The following is an 18,474-nucleotide window of genomic DNA, read 5'->3' as shown; positions in this document are numbered from 1 at the left end:
GCCAAGGGACCAACTTGGAGGGCCCGGAGAGTCGCTGTACCTCGGGAAGGGTCTTAGAGGGTTTGTTTGGGTGAGACTGGCTGTTTCCTTCCTTTAGAGTCTAGGGGATTCTGTTGGGAGCCCCTGGCTCCGCTGCAGGCTCAATGCTGGGCTCGCTAGGTAGGCGCGGAGGCAGTGAATGCAGCTCCCATGCCCGCACTCACGCGTTAGGAACAGACAGCTGAGTCCCCTTCCTTCCTGGCCTCCAAGTCGGGCCTCAAGGGACATTAAAAAAAAAAGAGAGAGAAAACAAACAAAAAGCAGCGCCGGAACAATTACCCTGCGCGAGTTCCCCTCCTCCGCCCTCCCGGCCTCTCCTTCCCGCGGCCCAGAAACTTCCAGCCTCGTAAAGCCCGGACTCCCTCCGGCGAGGCCGGCCTGCAAGGGTTAAGTGGCGGCGTGGCCCCGCGGGGAGGGGACTCGGCGGCTCCCTGACTTCCGCGCGCCCCGCCTCCCGCGGCGCTGGGCCGCGGGCGTGGGGCGGGGTCTGCGGCGCGCAGTGGACCGGCCGCCTCTCCTTCCCGACGCCCACGGGAAGTCGCGCAGTGCTCGGCGGGCGAGGAGGAAGGAGCCGTGGCGGAGCTGCAGCGCCGCCCGCCTCCCCGGCAAGTAGCGGGCGCCCGGGCGGTTGGGCTGGGGGCCGGGCGGGGGCCGGGCGGGGGCCGGGCGGGGGCGGGGGTGGGCGAGCCGGCAGTCCTTCCAGCAGAGTTGCCTCGCTCTGAAGGGAGCACTCCCGTCAACTCTCTGCCTGCCTTGTATAAGTTTCATTTTGACTAGGAAACCTATCTTTTAAAGAAACCTCGGAACCCTAAGCAAAGAGTCCAGCGTCTAAGAGGGCTTAAAGGTTCTGTGGGAGCCTCCGCCAGGCACACTTGAGCCAGTGCTGAAAGTTTGGTTTTGGTTTGCTGATGTGGGATCTTGTCCCAAAGCTAATTTGGATAAAAACAATTTGGTCTGGCAGCTGTGAGCTCGTTTTCAGAATTTTGTTAGTTAGGACTTCTCCAGTTTTTCATGGCAGTAAACTTTGGTTTAAAAAGTCCTTAAAAATAATCTTAAATAGTGCGTTGGTTATAAGTAGAGATAAGCAACTCCATTTTATATCTCACTGAAATCAGAAAGTAGATGGGCATATATAGAATAATGCTGTACATTCTCCTGAAACAAAGTAAATGTTACTCAGATGTCCAGCTGTATGTTGGATGTTTTGCACCTCATCTGTTGAATAATTGGCTCCCTGTGGTATTTTTATTTATTTATTTATTTATTTTTTTTTTTTTGTGGTACGCGGGCCTCTCACTGTTGTGGCCTCTCCCGTTGCGGAGCACAGGCTCCGGATGCGCAGGCTCAGCGGCCATGGCTCACGGGCCCAGCCGCTCCGCGGCATGTGGGATCCTCTCGGACCGGGGCACGAACCCGTGTCCGCTGCATCGGCGGGCGGATTCTCAACCACTGCACCACCAGGGAAGGCCCCTGTGGTATTTTAAAATTTATTCGTTTAACAAATACCTGCTGATAAATAACTTGCCTTTAAATAATCCCTGCTAGACCAAACGTCTCCTCCTAGGTCCCACCCATTTCTTTGCTCCCTTTTACTTAAAAAGACGAAAGAAAGAAAGAAAAGAAAGAGAACGAGAAAAATCTCTTTGAAAGACTTGCCTCCAAGCCTTTATTTCTGCTCCTCCTGTTTCCTCCTCCACACTCTCATCTCAGGCTTTTTGTCTCCATCACCCCCATGTCACTTGTGAAATCCAGTGTCTGTGTACATTTCCACCTCCTATGACACAGTTGTTCGCTCCCTCCTCCTTGATATTTTTTCTGCATTTGGCTTCCAGGTCACCACCACCTTCTGCATTTCCTTTCACCTCGCTGGTCACTCTTTCTGTGTCTCCAGGCTTTTCCTTCTTTTCTCAACCACTGTTAGACTGCCACAGTGCTTGGCTCTTGGCCATATTCTCTTTTGAGCCATAACTTTCTCCCAAGGCAATTTCTATCCCAAGCCATATTTCATGACTATAAATAACATCTATAAGCTGGTGACTTCCAAATTTCTCTTTCTAGTTTTACTTCTGTCCTGAGCTCTAGACGCATGTGTCTAGCTATTTGCTCAACATCTCCACTAGGAAGTCTGATCAGCATTTAAATGTAGTATGTCCAAACAGAATTACTGATACACACCCACCCAGTCCTCGTCTGTTTGCCCTTCACTTACCTTCCTTATCACAGGAAATGTTACTGCCATTCAGTGAGGCTGAAACTCTAGGGATCATCATCGACTCCTCTTTTCAGCTCTGACGCCACATCCAAGCATCCAGCAAACTCTGTTGACTCTGCCTTGAAAAGATAGCTCAAGTTCGACCACATATTATGTGCCCTCTCTAACACAAACCACAATTCTCTTTTACTGGACGACTGTGAAGACTCTGATTTGGTCTTCCAGCTTCTACCCTTGCTTCTCTATAGTGTTTCTCCAAACAGCAGTGTTTTTAAAAATATATCTAATAACTTTCACTTCCCTTCAAACTGATGGCTTCTCATCAGAGTCATAAAAACCAAATTCTTACCATGGCTCAAAGCCCTGTATCATCCCACCCTGGACTGCTTCCCTGGTCTTATCTTCTGCTTCCCACCGGCCCCCGGCCTCGCCCTCTCAGCTGGAGTGGCTCTGATCTTGCTGCTGTTCTCCTTGCCTGCAGCAGGCCATCACAAGCTGTACACCTTCACTTTCCTCACTCCCCTGTTCGCACGCTGTCTCGGGTTACTGCCTTAGTCCTGGTAACATCTTGTCACTGATCCTCTGGGTTGGTGGCTGTTAGATACTGAACCCTGTTCTCTAATATTCCAGGAAGCTTATGGCACCGTTAAATCCTTATTGGTTGCTAGGACTCTCTAATATTGAAAGTGCACAGCAGCTTTCTCGAGTCTCACTTTGATAAGATGTACAAGTTTTCCCTTACGGTCTGTGTTTTTATAAAATGTTGTTCCTGGTTTGGAGAAGGTTTGCCCTTTAAGGCTAGTTCTCATTCTTAAATATAGAAAATGAAAGGAAAATACTCTGTTTACTGGAAGGAATATGCAATATTTTTTTTCAATTCCTTTGCTTCAGTGGGAAGCAGTAGTCTCTGATTCAGAGCGTTGTTGAGTGGTACCAGTAACAGGTAGTTTTAATGGGAAGAAGAAAAATGAAGGCACTTGTTCAGGGAATATTATACACGTCTTTAAGTTGTGTAGTGACTGAGCCAGTGTCAGAATAACAAGATTCATAGCAAGATTCAGTTCTTTTTTAAAATATGTGGGAATGGAAATGAAAAACAATATTTTCATCTTCATGAAAAGCTGTTGGGGAATAAAAGACCGTTTAATTTACATAATGTTTATTTCTCATTTTAATCCCAAGGAACTAGTTCTGTGATGTTACCAGTAGAATAGGTACTATTAGGCTGGCCAAAAAGTTTACAGAAAAACCTGAATGAACTTTTTGGCCAACCCAGTACCTTCCTGTCTTTTCAAAGAACAGAAAAAAATTTTTTTTGTCATTTCAGAGTTGGGGTTTTAGATGCTTGAATAAACATGTACAATAGAAGATTAAATAAAAATTTTAAAATAAAGGAATTTGGAATATGGAGCAAAGAGTAAGAGGGTTAAAGGAAAGCCATGAGTGAAATCATGATCATATCTCCTGCCCCAAGCTTCTGTATGTTGATTAGATAGCACTCATCGACCTGGACCTTCCTAGCAGCTGAGAAAAGAGACAGGCTCCACAGGTGAAAAAGACGGTGCCCAGGGGAAGACTAGTTTGTGTATTTTTGTTTTTCTACCTGATAGAAGCAATTTTTAAAAAATTAATTAAACATTTACTTGCTCAAGGACCTGTTTTAGGTACTGTGGAGATGAATATTCTGCCTTCTAGTATGTGTAATTAAGTGAGATATTGGAGGACCCCTGTTGGGTTTAGTGTTAGCAAATCCAGACTATTGGAAAATTTGCATATAGATTAAAAACAAAAGCAAAAACAGGAGATCAAACAGTTAAACCTGGAGGTGAGCTCAACCCATCCAAAATGTGCAGATATGGCATATAAGGTATATACTATTTGAGGCATTAAGTGAATGTGACCTCTGTTTAAAAACACAAAATCTAGAGAATAATGTATTTACTAAAGAATCTTTTTTTTTTTCCAGATTACATTATCATTGTAGAAAAAGGGTGTATAGATATAGATACATGTACATTCACACATCTACCATACACAGCTAACCAATGTTAACTTTTTGGTATACTTCATTCCAATCTATTTTCTCTATAGTTTGTTTTTACAAAGTTTTACAGTATATTTTATTTTATAGTCTATTTTTTCCACTTATTATTATGGAAGCATTTTCTCATGTCGTGAAAATAATTCATAACATTCGTAAACATTTTGATGATTTAATAGGGTTCAATCACATGAATAATATGACATAGTTTATGTTGCCATTCCCTACTTTTTGAACATTTTGATTGTGTACCTCCAATAGAATGTTGGCTAGCCTATGATACTATGTACAGGTTCTCTAATAAGAAAATATAGTCATGTAACTCATACTTCAGAATTGCAATGCAATGTTTCCATAGATCCTGTAACAGGAGAAAGCTGAGCAAGTTTGAGAAACAAAAAAAGACACACATGTAGGGAACTGGGGGAGCAGAGGGAAGAAAAGCACGAGATAAGCTTGGAGCTGATGGAGCTGGATCATGCAGGGCATCCTTTTGCCATATTAAGAAATTTTGATTCTAAGAGCAGTAGGAACCCATTGCAGGGGTGTAAATGGTAGTAATTTGATCAGTTGTATGTACTTAAAAAGATCGTTGTGGCTGCTGAGTGGAGAATGAATTCGACTGACCAAGAGTGTCTGTAGGAGACCGATTAGGAAGGAGCAGTGTAGCAGACTAGGGGAGAGATGTTGATCTAGAGTGAAAATGCAGTGGGGAGGGAAGTGGAACATTTTGAGATGTGTTTTACAGGTTGGCTTGCTGACAGCGTGGAAGTGAAAGTGTAGGAATGGAAGGGGAAAGTGTCAGCGATGCCTGAGGTTTCTGGCTGTTGTAACTGGGCAGATGATGGCGCTATTTTCCATGGGGGAGAAGTCTGGGAAAATGAGGTGGAAGCTACCTCCCAGGCCATCAAGGAAGACAAGTTAAAAGTGCTGTGCGATACATATTATAAGAAATATGAGCAGGATATTATGGGCAGCCGGAGGAGGAGTACTTAACTCAACCTGGAGATCAAAGGAAAAGCATTGTGCCAAATATGACCCTTGAGCTGTATCTTGAAATGAATGTACCATATTTATGTTTACACTGTTTTTAAAAATGTAACATAATTGTTCATTAAAAAATCCATACATTTGGATATGCTGGTCCCTATTCTGATTGAGTCAGTAATTTATATGCTAGGGATGATAAAGAGCTATCTGTTCAGCTATCTCTCAACTTGAAAAACTGTGTTAGGTCTTATATTTGGAATTGTCTAATTCATTCATTCATTCAGAAGGTATTGTTTTTTTGTTTTTTGTTTTGTGCGGTACGCGGGCCTCTCACTGCTGTGGCCTCTCCCGTTGCGGAGCACAGGCTCCGGACGCGCAGGCCCAGCGGCCATGGCTCACGGGCCCAGCCGCTCCGCGGCATGTGGGATCTTCCCAGACTGGGGCACGAACCTGTGTCCCCTGCATCGGCAGGTGGACTCTAAAGCACTGCGCCACCAGGTAAGCCCCAGAAGGTATTGTTGAATGCTGACTATGTGCAAGACTCTGGAGATACAGTGACAAGCAAGACAGATTTGGTGTTATTCTGATAGAGTTTACAGTCTAATGGGAAAGATGAGAAACTAAGCAGATACTCAAACATGTAATTAATTGTAGTGTGACTAGAGCCATGAAGGGAAGATACAGGGTTTTAGACTCCTACAGATCCCTAACATTTCTAATGCAAGCTTTGGTACCTAAAATGAAAAATATAGGCACTAGCTTAGTTAGACTGTAAGTATCAATGGGTAATATTTGATAATTAATCCTTTCCTTTATACTGGGCCTTTGCTATCCTTATGGATTCTGTGCAAGTCTCAAAAGAAGAAAATAAATAAATGACAGCTGACAATCAATAATGTTATTTCAGTAGAGAACAGGTGGATTCAAATTCTACCCATCCTATTCCTGAAGATATTGATCACCCTAGTTGGGATTTTATTTTAATAAAATATTTCCAGTGTGAAGAACTCTGAAAGAAAAGTCTACATGTTCCTTGTCTGGCTGGCTCAGGTCTATTCTGTTGGGTCCTGACAATAAATACTATGGGCGATACAGGCCACACAGCTCCTGTTGGAACTATTCAACTCCGCCTCTGTAGCATGAAATTTGCCATAGGCAATACAGAAATGAATAGGCATGGCTGTCTTCCAGTAAAATTTTACTTATAAAAACAGGTGGCAGACCATGTTTTGCTGCTGACCTGCTGTAGTTCCCTGGCCTGGATTTGGATGTTGTATCAATCATAGTTTTGTTGCAGAGAACAAGAGTCTACTATAGCTAGTTTAAGCAGAAAAGTGTGCATTAGAGGATATTACAAAATGTACAGTATCACTGGGTAAGTTGAAGAGCTAGAGTCCAGATTGAGTTTCTAGGAATACCTCAGACCACCACCTACCGAACTGGTCTAGTGGCACTGGAGCTTTTTTAAAATTTATTTATTTATTTATTTATTTTTGGCTGCGTTGGGTCTTTGTTGCTGTGTTTGGGCTTTCTCTAGTTGCGGCAAGCGGGGGCTACTCTTCGTTGTGGCGCGCGGGCTTCTTATTGCGGTGGCTTCTCCTGTTAAGGAGCACGGGCTCTAGGCGCACAGGCTTCAGTAGTTGTGGCACGGGGGCTCAGTAGTTGTGGTGCGCGGGCTCTAGAGTGCAGGCTCAGTAGTTGTGGCGCACGGGCTCAGTTGCTCCGCGGCATGTGGGATCTTCCCGGACCAGGGCTCGAACCCGTGCCCCCTGCATTGGCAGGCGGATTCTTAACCACTGTGCCACCAGGGAAGTCCGGAGCTGGAGATTTTGTGAAACCTCCTGCCAGATCAGCAAGCTGCCAGCTCTGAATCACACCAACTCTGCTAGAGTCTTAACCAGCAAAGTCACTGCCTCATGCTCTGCCTCCCTTCATATTTAACTCACACTAGTAAGTACATCTGATTGGCAGAACTTAAATTACATCCAGAACCCTAGCTTCAAGGAAGTCTAGGAAATAGAGCTTTTAGTACTTGTGGTACGGGAAGTACAGGAAGGTTCACTAAAAGGAAGTTGGAATAAGTTTTGCATGAGCAAATCTGCAGTATCTGTTACAGAACGCCCCTTTGGCTACTTGACATCCATACCTTCCCTTCTTTCCATACCTAAACCTCCAGACGATGATAGCAAGAAATGTGCTCTCTTACAATATAATGCAGCCATTGCTGATAAAAAAAAAAAAGCAAAGTGCACTCACCTTCTCCCAAGAAACTAAAACCCAAAGTCCTGTAGGTCACCACATCATCTGCAGTATTCATCACAGACATTACCCCGGGACCTAGCGCCCTCAGGAGTTAGGTGGCCTCTCTCCTCTCCCAGGGAAAGGGGGGGTAGGAGAGAGAGCGGCCCAATGACCAAGAGGAGAACAGCTCAGCTCTAAGAAGCTCCCATCCATACTTTCCACCCTTTCTCTCTACTAGCCAGTTCCCTCCGTTTCCAAACATTCTGAGTTTCTCCTCTCTTCATGGAATCCTCTCCCCACCCTGTGTTGTTTGTAGCTGTTGGCTTCTTTCCTTCTTAGCTAAGCTTTCCCCTCCCCCGCCCCCTCATCCTCTAGACTCTTGAGCATACTGGTGACTCCCACCATCCCCTGTAACTGCTCCAGTGAACCTCAAGGGGCTCAATGCCTTGGACGCTGACCACTGCTCGAGGTACTCTCCTGCCTTGGCTTCCGGATTCTGTGCCTGATTTTCCTGCTGCCCGGGTGCCACTCCTCCCTCTCTTTTATGGGCCCCCCTCCTCCAGGTGCCCCTCAGGCATTGATTCTGTCTTCAGCTCTCTTCTCTTTTCTTTCTACTTGTTTTCAGTTACTCACAGATTTGAGCTAGTCTCAAGCTTTTATCTCCCATCAAGATGCTCTCCTCAGCCTCGGACCTACATGTGTAAGTACCTATTGGACAGCTCCTCTTCCAGGTCACAGGCACCCTAAGCTCCCTGTGTCCCAAACTGGATTAACTGGTCAACTACATCCAACCCCCACCCTGCTTGTCTCAGCAAACAACTCAGCGAATGTAACAAGGCATAGACTTGGGAAGCATACTTGATCCTTCTTTCTCCGTCACCGTCCCAACCCCTGGCACCTCCTACATATCTTCATCTCCACCATAACTTCCTTAGTTCAGGGCTCTGCTTTCTCATCTAGGTTACTGTAACAGCCTCTCAACTGATTGTTCTCCCCGTCCAGGGCCTTACAGTCCTTAAGCCTAGTCTCCTTACTCTTGTCTAAAACAAGTCAGATCGTGTCACTCCCCTGCTTAATACTTATCAGGGGCTCTCTGTCTGCCAACACGATCAGGTTCAAAGTCCTGAACCAAGTAAACTAGGTTCCTTACTCGCTCTAATCCTGTTTATCTCTCCATCCTTATCTCTCACCACTATCCTCTCCCCTCACACCCCTGCATATTTGGACTTGAGCCATCTAAACACCTGGTGCAAAATGATCCTAATACACTGTGCCCTCTGGTGCTTCATTGTTTTTTTTTGCAAATGCTACTCCCACGGCCTGGAAACCATCCGCCTCTCGGCCTTACTGATGCAGTGCTCCCCACTGTGTGTCCATCCTGAGTGCTCTGGTAGCACCTGTTATTTGAATGAAGCACCAGTGCAATGAGTCCTAATCATCTGCTTATCCTGGGTCCACATCCCTAAAACCCAGCAGGTCTTGGTGCAGAGTAAGTTTTCAACAACCCTTATTAATAATGACAAAACCTATTTATTAATTGAATTAAGGGAAGAAACTATTAATTTTGTATGTATTTCCCACAAGATGGTGCTATTCAGATAGGAAAGACAACTAAAAAGTTCTCCAGGGCTAAAGGATCCAAGTACTAGATGCCTAAATGTTTGTTAAATGTGTTAAATTTCAGAGGCAGTGATTTAAACGCATAAGCTTTTTCTGTGGTAAACACATGGACAGGTTGAAAATGGTTTATGCATATGTATTTTATTATCAAATTATTACTGATCATTGTTTTACTTACTGCTTTTTGGGAGCCTCTCTTCCCAAGTGGTCAAAAAAATTTTTTTAATGGAAACAGTGACTCTTAATTCTAGGGCAACAAACTTTTAAGGAGCGTTGTATTTGGGTTTTTCAGAGATACAGGACCAATAGGTTTTATAGAGAGGGAGGGAGGGTGGGAGATTCATTTTAAGGAATTGGCTCATGTGACTGGCGGGGCTGGCAGGTCCCAAATCTGCAGGGCTAGAAACAGACAGGAGATGACTTTGCAGTCTTGAGTCTGAAGGCTGGAAACTCAGGTGGAATTTCTATGTTGCCATCCCAAGGCAGAATTCCTTCTTCTTTGAGGAACCTCAGTATTGCTCTGGCCTTCACTTATTGAGGAAGTTCCACCCACACTGTGGAGGGTAATCTTTACTCAAAGTCTACTGCTTTATTTATTTAAAAAAATAGAAATATAGTTGATTAATACAATATTATATTAGTTTCAGGTATACAGCATAGTGATTCATTATTTTTACAGTTAAAGTCTACTGCTTTAAGTGTCAGTCTCACCTAAAAAATACCTTCAGAGTGACGTCTGGACTGGTGTTTGGCCAAACAACTGGGCACCGTAGCCTAGCCCAGTTGACACATACAGTTGACTCTCACAAAGTTCTTGGTGAGGGAAGTAAACTTTGTATGAAAGAGATATTCACACTGAAGTTTCAGTTTTTAGTTTGGGACAGGGGAGAGAGGGCTGATGGCTGTAACCACCCTGAGGTACCTTCTGAGAAATTTCTGCATGGAGAGGGGCTGTCCTGGGATAGGACCCAACGGGTGCTGCCCTGACTCTCCTCCAGCCACAGAAGTCTTCTGCTGGGAGCAAGAGTACACACAGACACTAATCAGCATTGGGTAGGGCTGAGGAAGAATAATAACCTTGGGGACATGGTAATCTCACCCCAATAGGCTCCAGCCTGTATCATTTATACTACAAAATGAGATTGAGGTTTGGGGCAGTCCTAAGGAAGGGGTTTTGTTTTCTCTTTTACTGAGAACAATGAAACAGTCAAAGGGAACTTCTGCAGGTGTCCTCTGCCACATCCACTCACCCCCCTGTAGGCACACAGCTTAGTTCTGCCTTCTCTTGTTGCTACTAAAGTAAAACCGTAAAGTTTTCTTTAGCTTCGTTATGTATTTAATAACAATATTAACTGCTAACATTTACGGAGCACTCTTCTAAGCCATTTGATCTTTGTAAAAACCTTAAAGGTAGGTATTATAATTATCACCATTTTACACATGATGAAATCAAAGCACAGAGATATACATACAGTAATTTGTACAGTCTTGCAGTTTTTTTTTTATAGTAGGGCTGGGATTTACATTCAGGCAGTCTGATTCCAGAGCACATAGTCTTAATGAGAATGGAATTTTTTATTTGTCTCCTGCATGCTCTGATTCTTCTTTATCTTCTTTCTTATTTCCTGTAACATCTGTGCACACTTGCCCAGTGTGCATGTATGCCATGCTGTTCTTTTCGTCTTACTCCTGTTGAATGTGGGGCGATTCCTTTGGCACCTTCGTTTGCCTAGATATAAAGTGAATACATTCTGGACTCTCTTTCCTTCTTATCCTGGACCTGTTGATCTTCCCTTCAGAACTTCGGTTTAAGGGCTCCATTCTGATGGGTTGTATCTTTCCACGTTTCTGTTGCCCTGAAGGGATGTGATTAGCTCAGTTGGGCTGTGGTCAATAGTAATTGGTAGTTTTGGTCTTAGATCTTTTCTGGGGCAAGGGATGGAGGTGGAGGTGTCATTACATCAAGTGAAAAGCAAAACAAAACCAAAAAAGGTTCAATCTTACAGAGAGCGATTTGGCCAAATCTATCACTATGACAAATGCATTTGTCCTTTGATACAGAAATCCTGTTTGGGGCAATTATTCTGCAGATGACCTTGCACATAAATGACCTTTGTACAAAGTTATTCATTGCCGCATTGTTCATGATAGTAGTAGACTGGAAACAAATCACATATTGAAGAACGGGACAGTTATGGTACATTCACATGCTAGGAGATTATGTAAATAAGAGGAGGTTCTCCATGTGCTGATATGGAAGGCTCTGAAGTTATATTACTAAGGGAAAAAGCCATCTACTATCTATCTGTCTATCTACCTACCTACCTACTGCTGTTTGGCAGTGTATGTGTATATATACAGTAATACTTTTTTTAAAAAAAGGAAAGAAAAAATATATATATTCATGAGGAAATATTGGAAGGATATAGGAAAAACTAATAAAAGCGGTCACCAGTAAGAGGCCATGGGGGCAACAGGATGGATGGGGAAGACAAGGATGGGAGTGGAACTTTTCAATATAAATATTTTCAAAGTTTACCCTTCTAAAAAAGTAAATAAAAAAATGTACACACACACACACACACACACACACACACACACACACGTTTTTATTGCTGTGAACAGTGATCCTGTGTGCCTCTCCCCTGCAGCCACCTTCACTCTCCACCCGCTTAGCTGAGGGGAAGGAGCTGGAATCTCAGTGTTTTTTTTGTTTGTTTTTTTTTTTGTTTTTAACATCTTTATTGCAGTATAACTGTTTTACAATAGTGTGTTAGTTTCTCCTTTACAACAAAGTGAATCAGTTATACATATACATATGTTCCCATATCTCTTCCCTCTTGCGTCTCCCTCCCTCCCACCCTCCCTATCCCACCCCTCTCATGGTCACAAAGCACAGAGGTGATCTCCCTGTGCTATGCGGCAGCTTCCCACTAGCTATCTAATTTACATTTGGTAGTGCATATATGGGGTCAGGTTTTTAAATTTAGATATAAGAAAGTTCAATATTCTATAAATAAGAATATCTTAAGTACTCATGAACATAACAAGAAGTATAATGTAGTGTCCAATTAATTGATTAGTAGTAAGGTCCTCTGTTCCCTTAAGAAACTATAATATAGTTAATTAAAGGAGATAACCAGAAAATACAAGTTAATGGTTCCTGAAATACATTGTCAATGGTTTCTGCCTACTGGCTTTAAGAACAACTGTTTATATCTAATATTCAACAAAATATTTTGCATCAAAATACTCCATACTGTTCTCCATAGTGGCTGTATCAATTTACATTATTCCCACCAGCAGTGCAAGAGGGTTCCCTTTTCTCCACACCCTCTCCAGCATTTATTGTTTCTAGAGTTTTTGATGATGGCCAATCTGACCGGTGTGAGATGATATCTCATTGTCGTTTTGATTTGCATTTCTCTAATGATTAATGATGTTGAGCATTCTTTCATGTGTTTGTTGGCGATCTGTATATCTTCTTTGGAGAAATGTCTATTTAGTTCTTCTGCCCATTTTTGGATTGGGTTGTTTGTTTTTTTGTTATTGAGCTGCAAGAGTTGCTTATAAATTTTGGATATTAGTCCTTTGTCAGTTGCTTCGTTTGCAAATATTTTCTCCCATTCTGAGGGTTGTCTTTTGGTCTTGTTTATGGTTTCCTTTGCTGTGCAAAAGCTTTTAAGTTTCATTAGGTCCCATTTGTTTTTTTTTGTTTTTATTTCCATTTCTCTAGGAGATGGGTCAAAAAGGATCTTGCTGTGATTTATGTCATAGAGTGTTCTGCCTATGTTTTCCTCTAAGAGTTTGATAGTGTCTGGCCTTACATTTAGGTCTTTAACCCATTTTGAGTTTATTTTTGTGTGTGGTGTTAGGGAGTGTTCTAATTTCATACTTTTACATGTAGCTAATCTCAGTGTTTTAACCCTGATGCACTGTCCCTGATGGAGGAGGAGGACATTGAAGAGGCTTCGCAGGATTCTCTGTGCCAGCCTTCTCCCCTCCCCTATTTCTTTCTGCGTTCCCTGCCTTCCTTCTGTTCTCTTTGTTGATGGAGTTAATTAGCTCAGGGTGAACACAGTCAGGTTCTCCCCCTTCCTTCCAGCCTTGAGAACCCCTGTGAAGAATCTGGACCACTTCCCCACCTCTGACTCACGTGGTGGTGGGAAAGGCAGATCTCCAGCGCAAAACTTCCCACATCTTTTCCCCTTGGCTAACTCCTTACTCTCCTCTCCAAATTAGAAGGATATGGTGAAGTTTTCAGACATTGTCACGAATTTTCTTCTCGCTGGTCTGCTTCGGGTGGGGGTGGGCAGGAGTGCTTGGAAGTTGGAACAGCACATCATAGATTTCTGGAGTATTTTGCTTTTTTGTGCTGACCAGTGTTTAAGAAAAATGAGATGTAAAATTGTAATTTTTATTCATAATGTAATTCTTTTGTTGTTTATTTTTATTTATCTCAAAAGATTCTGTGTTCTGACTCAACGCTAAATTCTGGGATTTGTATTTCTCTAGAATGTTCCATAATGTCCAGGAGTGTGGTAGGCACACAGTTGCCTTTCAATATATTCTTGATAATCTGTCACTTTTAAAAAATTCATAATGTAATTCTTTTGTTGTTTATTTTTATTTATCTCAAAAGATTCTGTGTTCTGACTCAACACACCATTTTACCTTAGAAGTTTTCAACACTTTTTAGTGAAAATCTTTTATATTACTTCACATGCACTCATCTGCAGCAGCTAGTGATTAAGATAATGAAGTTAAGTTGGTTTAACAAACCTATCTCAACGAATAAGTGAACATCATTTTAATTGACACTTGAATAGATTTCTCTGGATAGTTTTTTTTTTTAAATTCAGGGGAACCTTCTTTCGCAATTCTGCATAGTAAAACTTTTTTCATTTTACAATTAAAAAGTCACCACTTAATCCTAACCAGTGAAGAGAGTCTGAGTTCATTTAGGTTTATTAATTGGGATATCAATAGCATTGGAGGGTTGTCATGCCTTAGACCACCACTTGGTGGCTGGCGCAATATACTGTGGATCAGAACCTGAAGTACAGACAGAATAAATGACAGGCAATAGCCAGCAATTCCTTCACTATTCAGAGGCAGTAGCAAACCCTTTCACTCCTTATATACATTAGAAAAAAATTCTCTGTGTTTTTCCTTGTTTTTTCTTCCCATAAGAGTTTTTCACCATTTTTGCTGAATGGTTTCTTCTAAACCTGAAATATTTTGGCATATGTAGCTATGTTACTTAGGTCATAATGAATAAAATTCTGATTTCTTCTTGAACTCTGGTCTTTGCCAATGAACAATAAATAAAAATGCTTTAGAATATAGCCTATGGGCCCATAGTTTGAAAACATGGAATTTATAATTATCTATTCTAAATTTTCTGTCTTTTGATAAAAAAGAACCCCCCTTGAAACTGCCTGTTTGGGGGTTATATTAACAACACTGCTGACATTATCTGAAGATTTATTTAAATTAGATTCACATGGAGTACCTTTCTTTCACAGCTGATCTAATTCTTCCACTCTGAATTTAGGATTTTTAAAATAAAAGAACGAGTATAGACTACAATGATTATTTGTTAATTTCACTGGTGAAAATCACAAGGCTTTGTTTCCAGATTTCACTTCCAAATCAAGATGTTAATTTCTCCCTAGGTGAATAAATGTTTTCTTAAGTATTACCAAGGTAAGCTGGAAAAGATATTCCTTACTTTTCACAATCCTTATTATAGTTTCTCCACCAGCCCCACTACAACATGGCCTGATCCTAGACAAACAAAAAAGCTCTGAACCCATGAATTCTGGGCAACAAGTCATTTGACATTTCAGATCTTCTCTTTGTTCTGAGTCAGTAGAGCTGCCTGCTAGCCATCTTTAGGATATTTGTATTCTGTTTTGTATTTGTGTTTGATACAAAAATAAATTTTGTATTTAATGTTGGAATATTCGGTTTCTTTAGGTTTTCCTGTTTCTAGCTTACACAGTAATTTGGTTATGGAGAAGTTGGATTTAAACTCCATATGGGTAGAGTTGATATGGTACCTTTTCTCTAAAATACCAAAGTGATTTATTTTACTTTGGAGGTTTATAGTGTGGTTATAATACCATTTAAAATTTCCAAATGTCTCCTGTTATATTAAACTGGACCCTCTGTTTAACTTACCCTTGACTACCTGTGGTAGCCCTTGTGAAGCTCAAAAAAGACCAGCGATTTCATTTCCCAATGATCTGTTTGGCAGTTCTTTCTTAGAGAACTTTATATTATCATCTTTTTGAGGTTTTCAGGGTGAATGAAATTTTCCATTTTTAATGTTTTGATTAAGTTTACGGTATTCTTCTGCTTTGTTATTTCTCCTTTTAGAATGAAATGAAACGCTGAGAAATAAAGCTTTCGTATTCTGATTTGGATCTTTATAATGGGTATCGGAAAGTCTAAAACGGATCCCTGTCCTCTTTCTCTCTCTTGGGGTAAAAGCCACAGTGTGGATACGAGTCAAAGACATCACAAGTCAGATTCCAAGAAATCTGAAGAAATCTCCCTGAGGGATGCTGCTGCTCAGAGCAACACAGCAGAGATGCCAACAGGGGACCAGGAGGGGGCCAAGGGAGTGGAGGAGATGCCAGAAGAGGAAGCAGAAGAAGAGGTGTTCCTCAAATTTGTGATACTGCATGCTGAAGAAGACACAGACGAAGCCCTCCGAGTCCAGAATCTGCTGGAAAATGACTTCGGCATCAAACCTGGAATAATCTTTGCTGAGATGCCATGTGGCAGGCAGCATTTACAGAATTTGGATGATGCTGTCAATGGGTCTGCCTGGACAATCTTATTATTGACCAAAAACTTTTTAAGAGATACCTGGTGTAAGTTCCAGTTCTATACGTCCCTCATGAACTCTGTTAACAGGCGGCACAAGTACAACTCCGTCATCCCCATGCGGCCCCTGAACAACCCCCTGCCCCGAGAAAGGACTCCCTTTGCTCTGCGAACCATCAACGCCCTGGAGGAAGAAAGTCGTGGCTTTCCTACACAAGTGGAAAGGATTTTTCAGGATTCTGTATATAGGATACAGCAAGCTATATGGAAAGAGACCAGACATACGGTACAAAGGCAATTTATTGCCTGAGATGGAACACACAACACACAGCAGGCTCTTGTTTTGTAAAACAAATGATTTATCTCCACTTGAGAAAGCACATTTCTGGGAATAGTTTAGATGAAAGAGAACCTCACTCTTACAGAAACTTACGGAGTCCAAGAAAGATAAAATTTCTGCAGGACCATCTATAGAATTGTGATACTTTTTGGTGTTTCCATAAACTTGAAATTGTCAGTTTCAAGAACTCTGTTTCCTCTCACAGTTTTCCTAGTTCATGATTACAACAAAGGATATTTTAAATTCATATTCCTCGTATTGAACTTGATCAAAACCTTATATGATAGACATTTAAAAAATACAGTAACACTTTGATTTGTTCTCAAAGGAACCGGGGAAAAAAATGGCCTCGAGAGATCCAACCGCCCTCACTTTCGAGGCACCTCTCATGAATGTTGCAATAAAGCGTTCCCGGTGTTGTCACCCAGAAATAGGGATAACCAGACTAGAACATTTAGAATGTTGAGTGCTGATAAATATGAAACCCAAAATAGATGCGAGAATGGTAGGGCTCTTTAAAAGAATCCAATCAAATGTGTTTCCTTTCTGCTGGAATTTGCATATTTGGAGGCAGTTCCCACCACTGATTAGTGGCCCATTTGATGGTATTGTGGTCAGGGACTTCCTGTCATGCCTGGTGTTGACATGACCCCTGGAGCTGGAAGCTCTCCATTGTTGGTCATTGTGTGTGACCAGGAGCTTCTGAAAGGTGTATGTATCCTTGGCCAGATGTTCTCCTTTAAAATCAATAACCTCTCCTATGGCAGCTGTTAAAAATTCCTCTGTCACACAGCGCCCTATCAAGGAAATATTTCTCAGCTAGGTGATCACAGAGCCTGACTCTGTGTGTGTGTGTGTGTGTGTGTGTGTGTGTGTGTGTGTGTGTGTGTGTGTGGTAGATCACTTTCAGACTTGGGATAGAAGTGGGAGATGCGTTTTCTGGCGTCCTCTTCTAGTGCCCCACACTCATAGCAAACCAGAGGCCCCAAGAGGACCCGGTCCTGTCTTTCACAGCCCTTCTGCCCCAGCTGAGATTGAGGGAGAACCATCAGGTACAGACCAGGGACAAGGCGGAGTGTGAATCAGGTCATGTTGTAATGAGAAAAGCACCAGATGGGGATCAGGAGACCTGGTTGTTCTAGTCCAGTCTCTTTCACTGAGGATGAATGGGACCCTGGGCAAGCTATTTACTCTCCTTTATCTGTGAAAAGAAAGGATTGGATTGATGAATCTGTAAAGGCCTTTGTCCTCTCCCAGAATGTGAATAACTAGGAACCAGAAAAGGGAACAAGCAAAAAAAAAAAAGGTAGAATTTTATAATATAATAGTTGCAGGAGGCTTCATATATATGCTCACAATGAAAGGATATTGTATATGTTTACAGTGTAATCGATTTCTAATGCTTCCCATTACATTTTTATAGTCACAGAAAAATATTACAATACGTGCTTACTCAGATTTTTTTTTTTAATTTTTAAAATTTTTTCTAGGGACCCTTGAGCAAAAATATTCTGCCCTATTTTTCTTTCTCTTTATTCCCACTTCTCCATATCCCCTACTAACACTAGGGTCTGCTCACAGCTTTCTAGTCTGCCTCTTCATAGTTATGAATCAACACGTTTCATAATCCTGCAATAAGTCAAACCTCCCCCACTACTAGTACTTATCAAAGATGAGATTCTTCTCGTTATGTGGTGACTTAAAGTTCCCTTCTATCATATTAGCATACTACTCACTTTTTTTTTTCAGTTCTAATGATAAGCATTCTTTTTTTTTTTTTTTTTGCCACACTGCTTCCTGTATCTCCAATTTCATATACAAATAAAATATTAACCACCCACCCTGCCTGCCTGCCAAAGTTGGCGCAATTAATGCTGGATGGTATTTTTTAAACAAGTGTTTTTGTTTTTTACCTTTGACTAGGCTTGATTATTTCCAGGTCCAGTGAAGATTGTGGAAAAGTGTTTTGAAAAGAGGAATCTGTACTCCACAGAGCACCAGGCACAGTGTCTCACTCGATTTGGAGTTACATATATCTATTTTTATGATGAATAAAAATGTTAAGTACTGGGGCTTCCCTGGTGGCGCAGTGGTTGAGAGACCGCCTGCCGATGCAGGGGACACGGGTTCGCGACCCGGTCTGGGAGGATCCCA

At 42.0% G+C, this 18,474-nt stretch overlaps 1 protein-coding gene across 6 annotated transcripts; it reads left to right on the top strand.

The window, feature by feature from the left end:
• The first annotated feature begins 570 nt into the window (after positions 1-570).
• On the top strand, positions 571-17,636 carry TICAM2 (TIR domain containing adaptor molecule 2). 6 transcript variants are annotated; one of them, XM_028493144.2, is made up of 4 exons: positions 4,434-5,780; positions 7,064-7,232; positions 8,149-8,223; positions 15,642-17,636. In XM_028493144.2, the coding sequence occupies exons 3-4, from the start codon at positions 8,195-8,197 to the stop codon at positions 16,288-16,290; spliced, it is 678 nt and encodes a 225-aa protein (XP_028348945.1). In that variant the 5' UTR covers positions 4,434-5,780; positions 7,064-7,232; positions 8,149-8,194; the 3' UTR covers positions 16,291-17,636. The 6 variants fall into 6 exon arrangements, with proteins under 6 accessions (XP_023979949.1, XP_028348945.1, XP_028348943.1 ...); XM_028493142.2 differs by having other exon boundaries at positions 7,064-7,992; XM_028493141.2 differs by having other exon boundaries at positions 4,435-5,780; positions 7,899-8,223; positions 15,528-17,636.
• Positions 17,637-18,474: the final 838 nt, after the last annotated feature.

Source organism: Physeter macrocephalus, chromosome 8, assembly GCF_002837175.3.
Source record: "Physeter macrocephalus isolate SW-GA chromosome 8, ASM283717v5, whole genome shotgun sequence".
Taxonomy (NCBI): domain Eukaryota; kingdom Metazoa; phylum Chordata; class Mammalia; order Artiodactyla; family Physeteridae; genus Physeter; species Physeter macrocephalus.
Note: the sequence above shows the minus strand (reverse complement) of the source record. Positions and strands in the feature narration are given on the sequence as shown.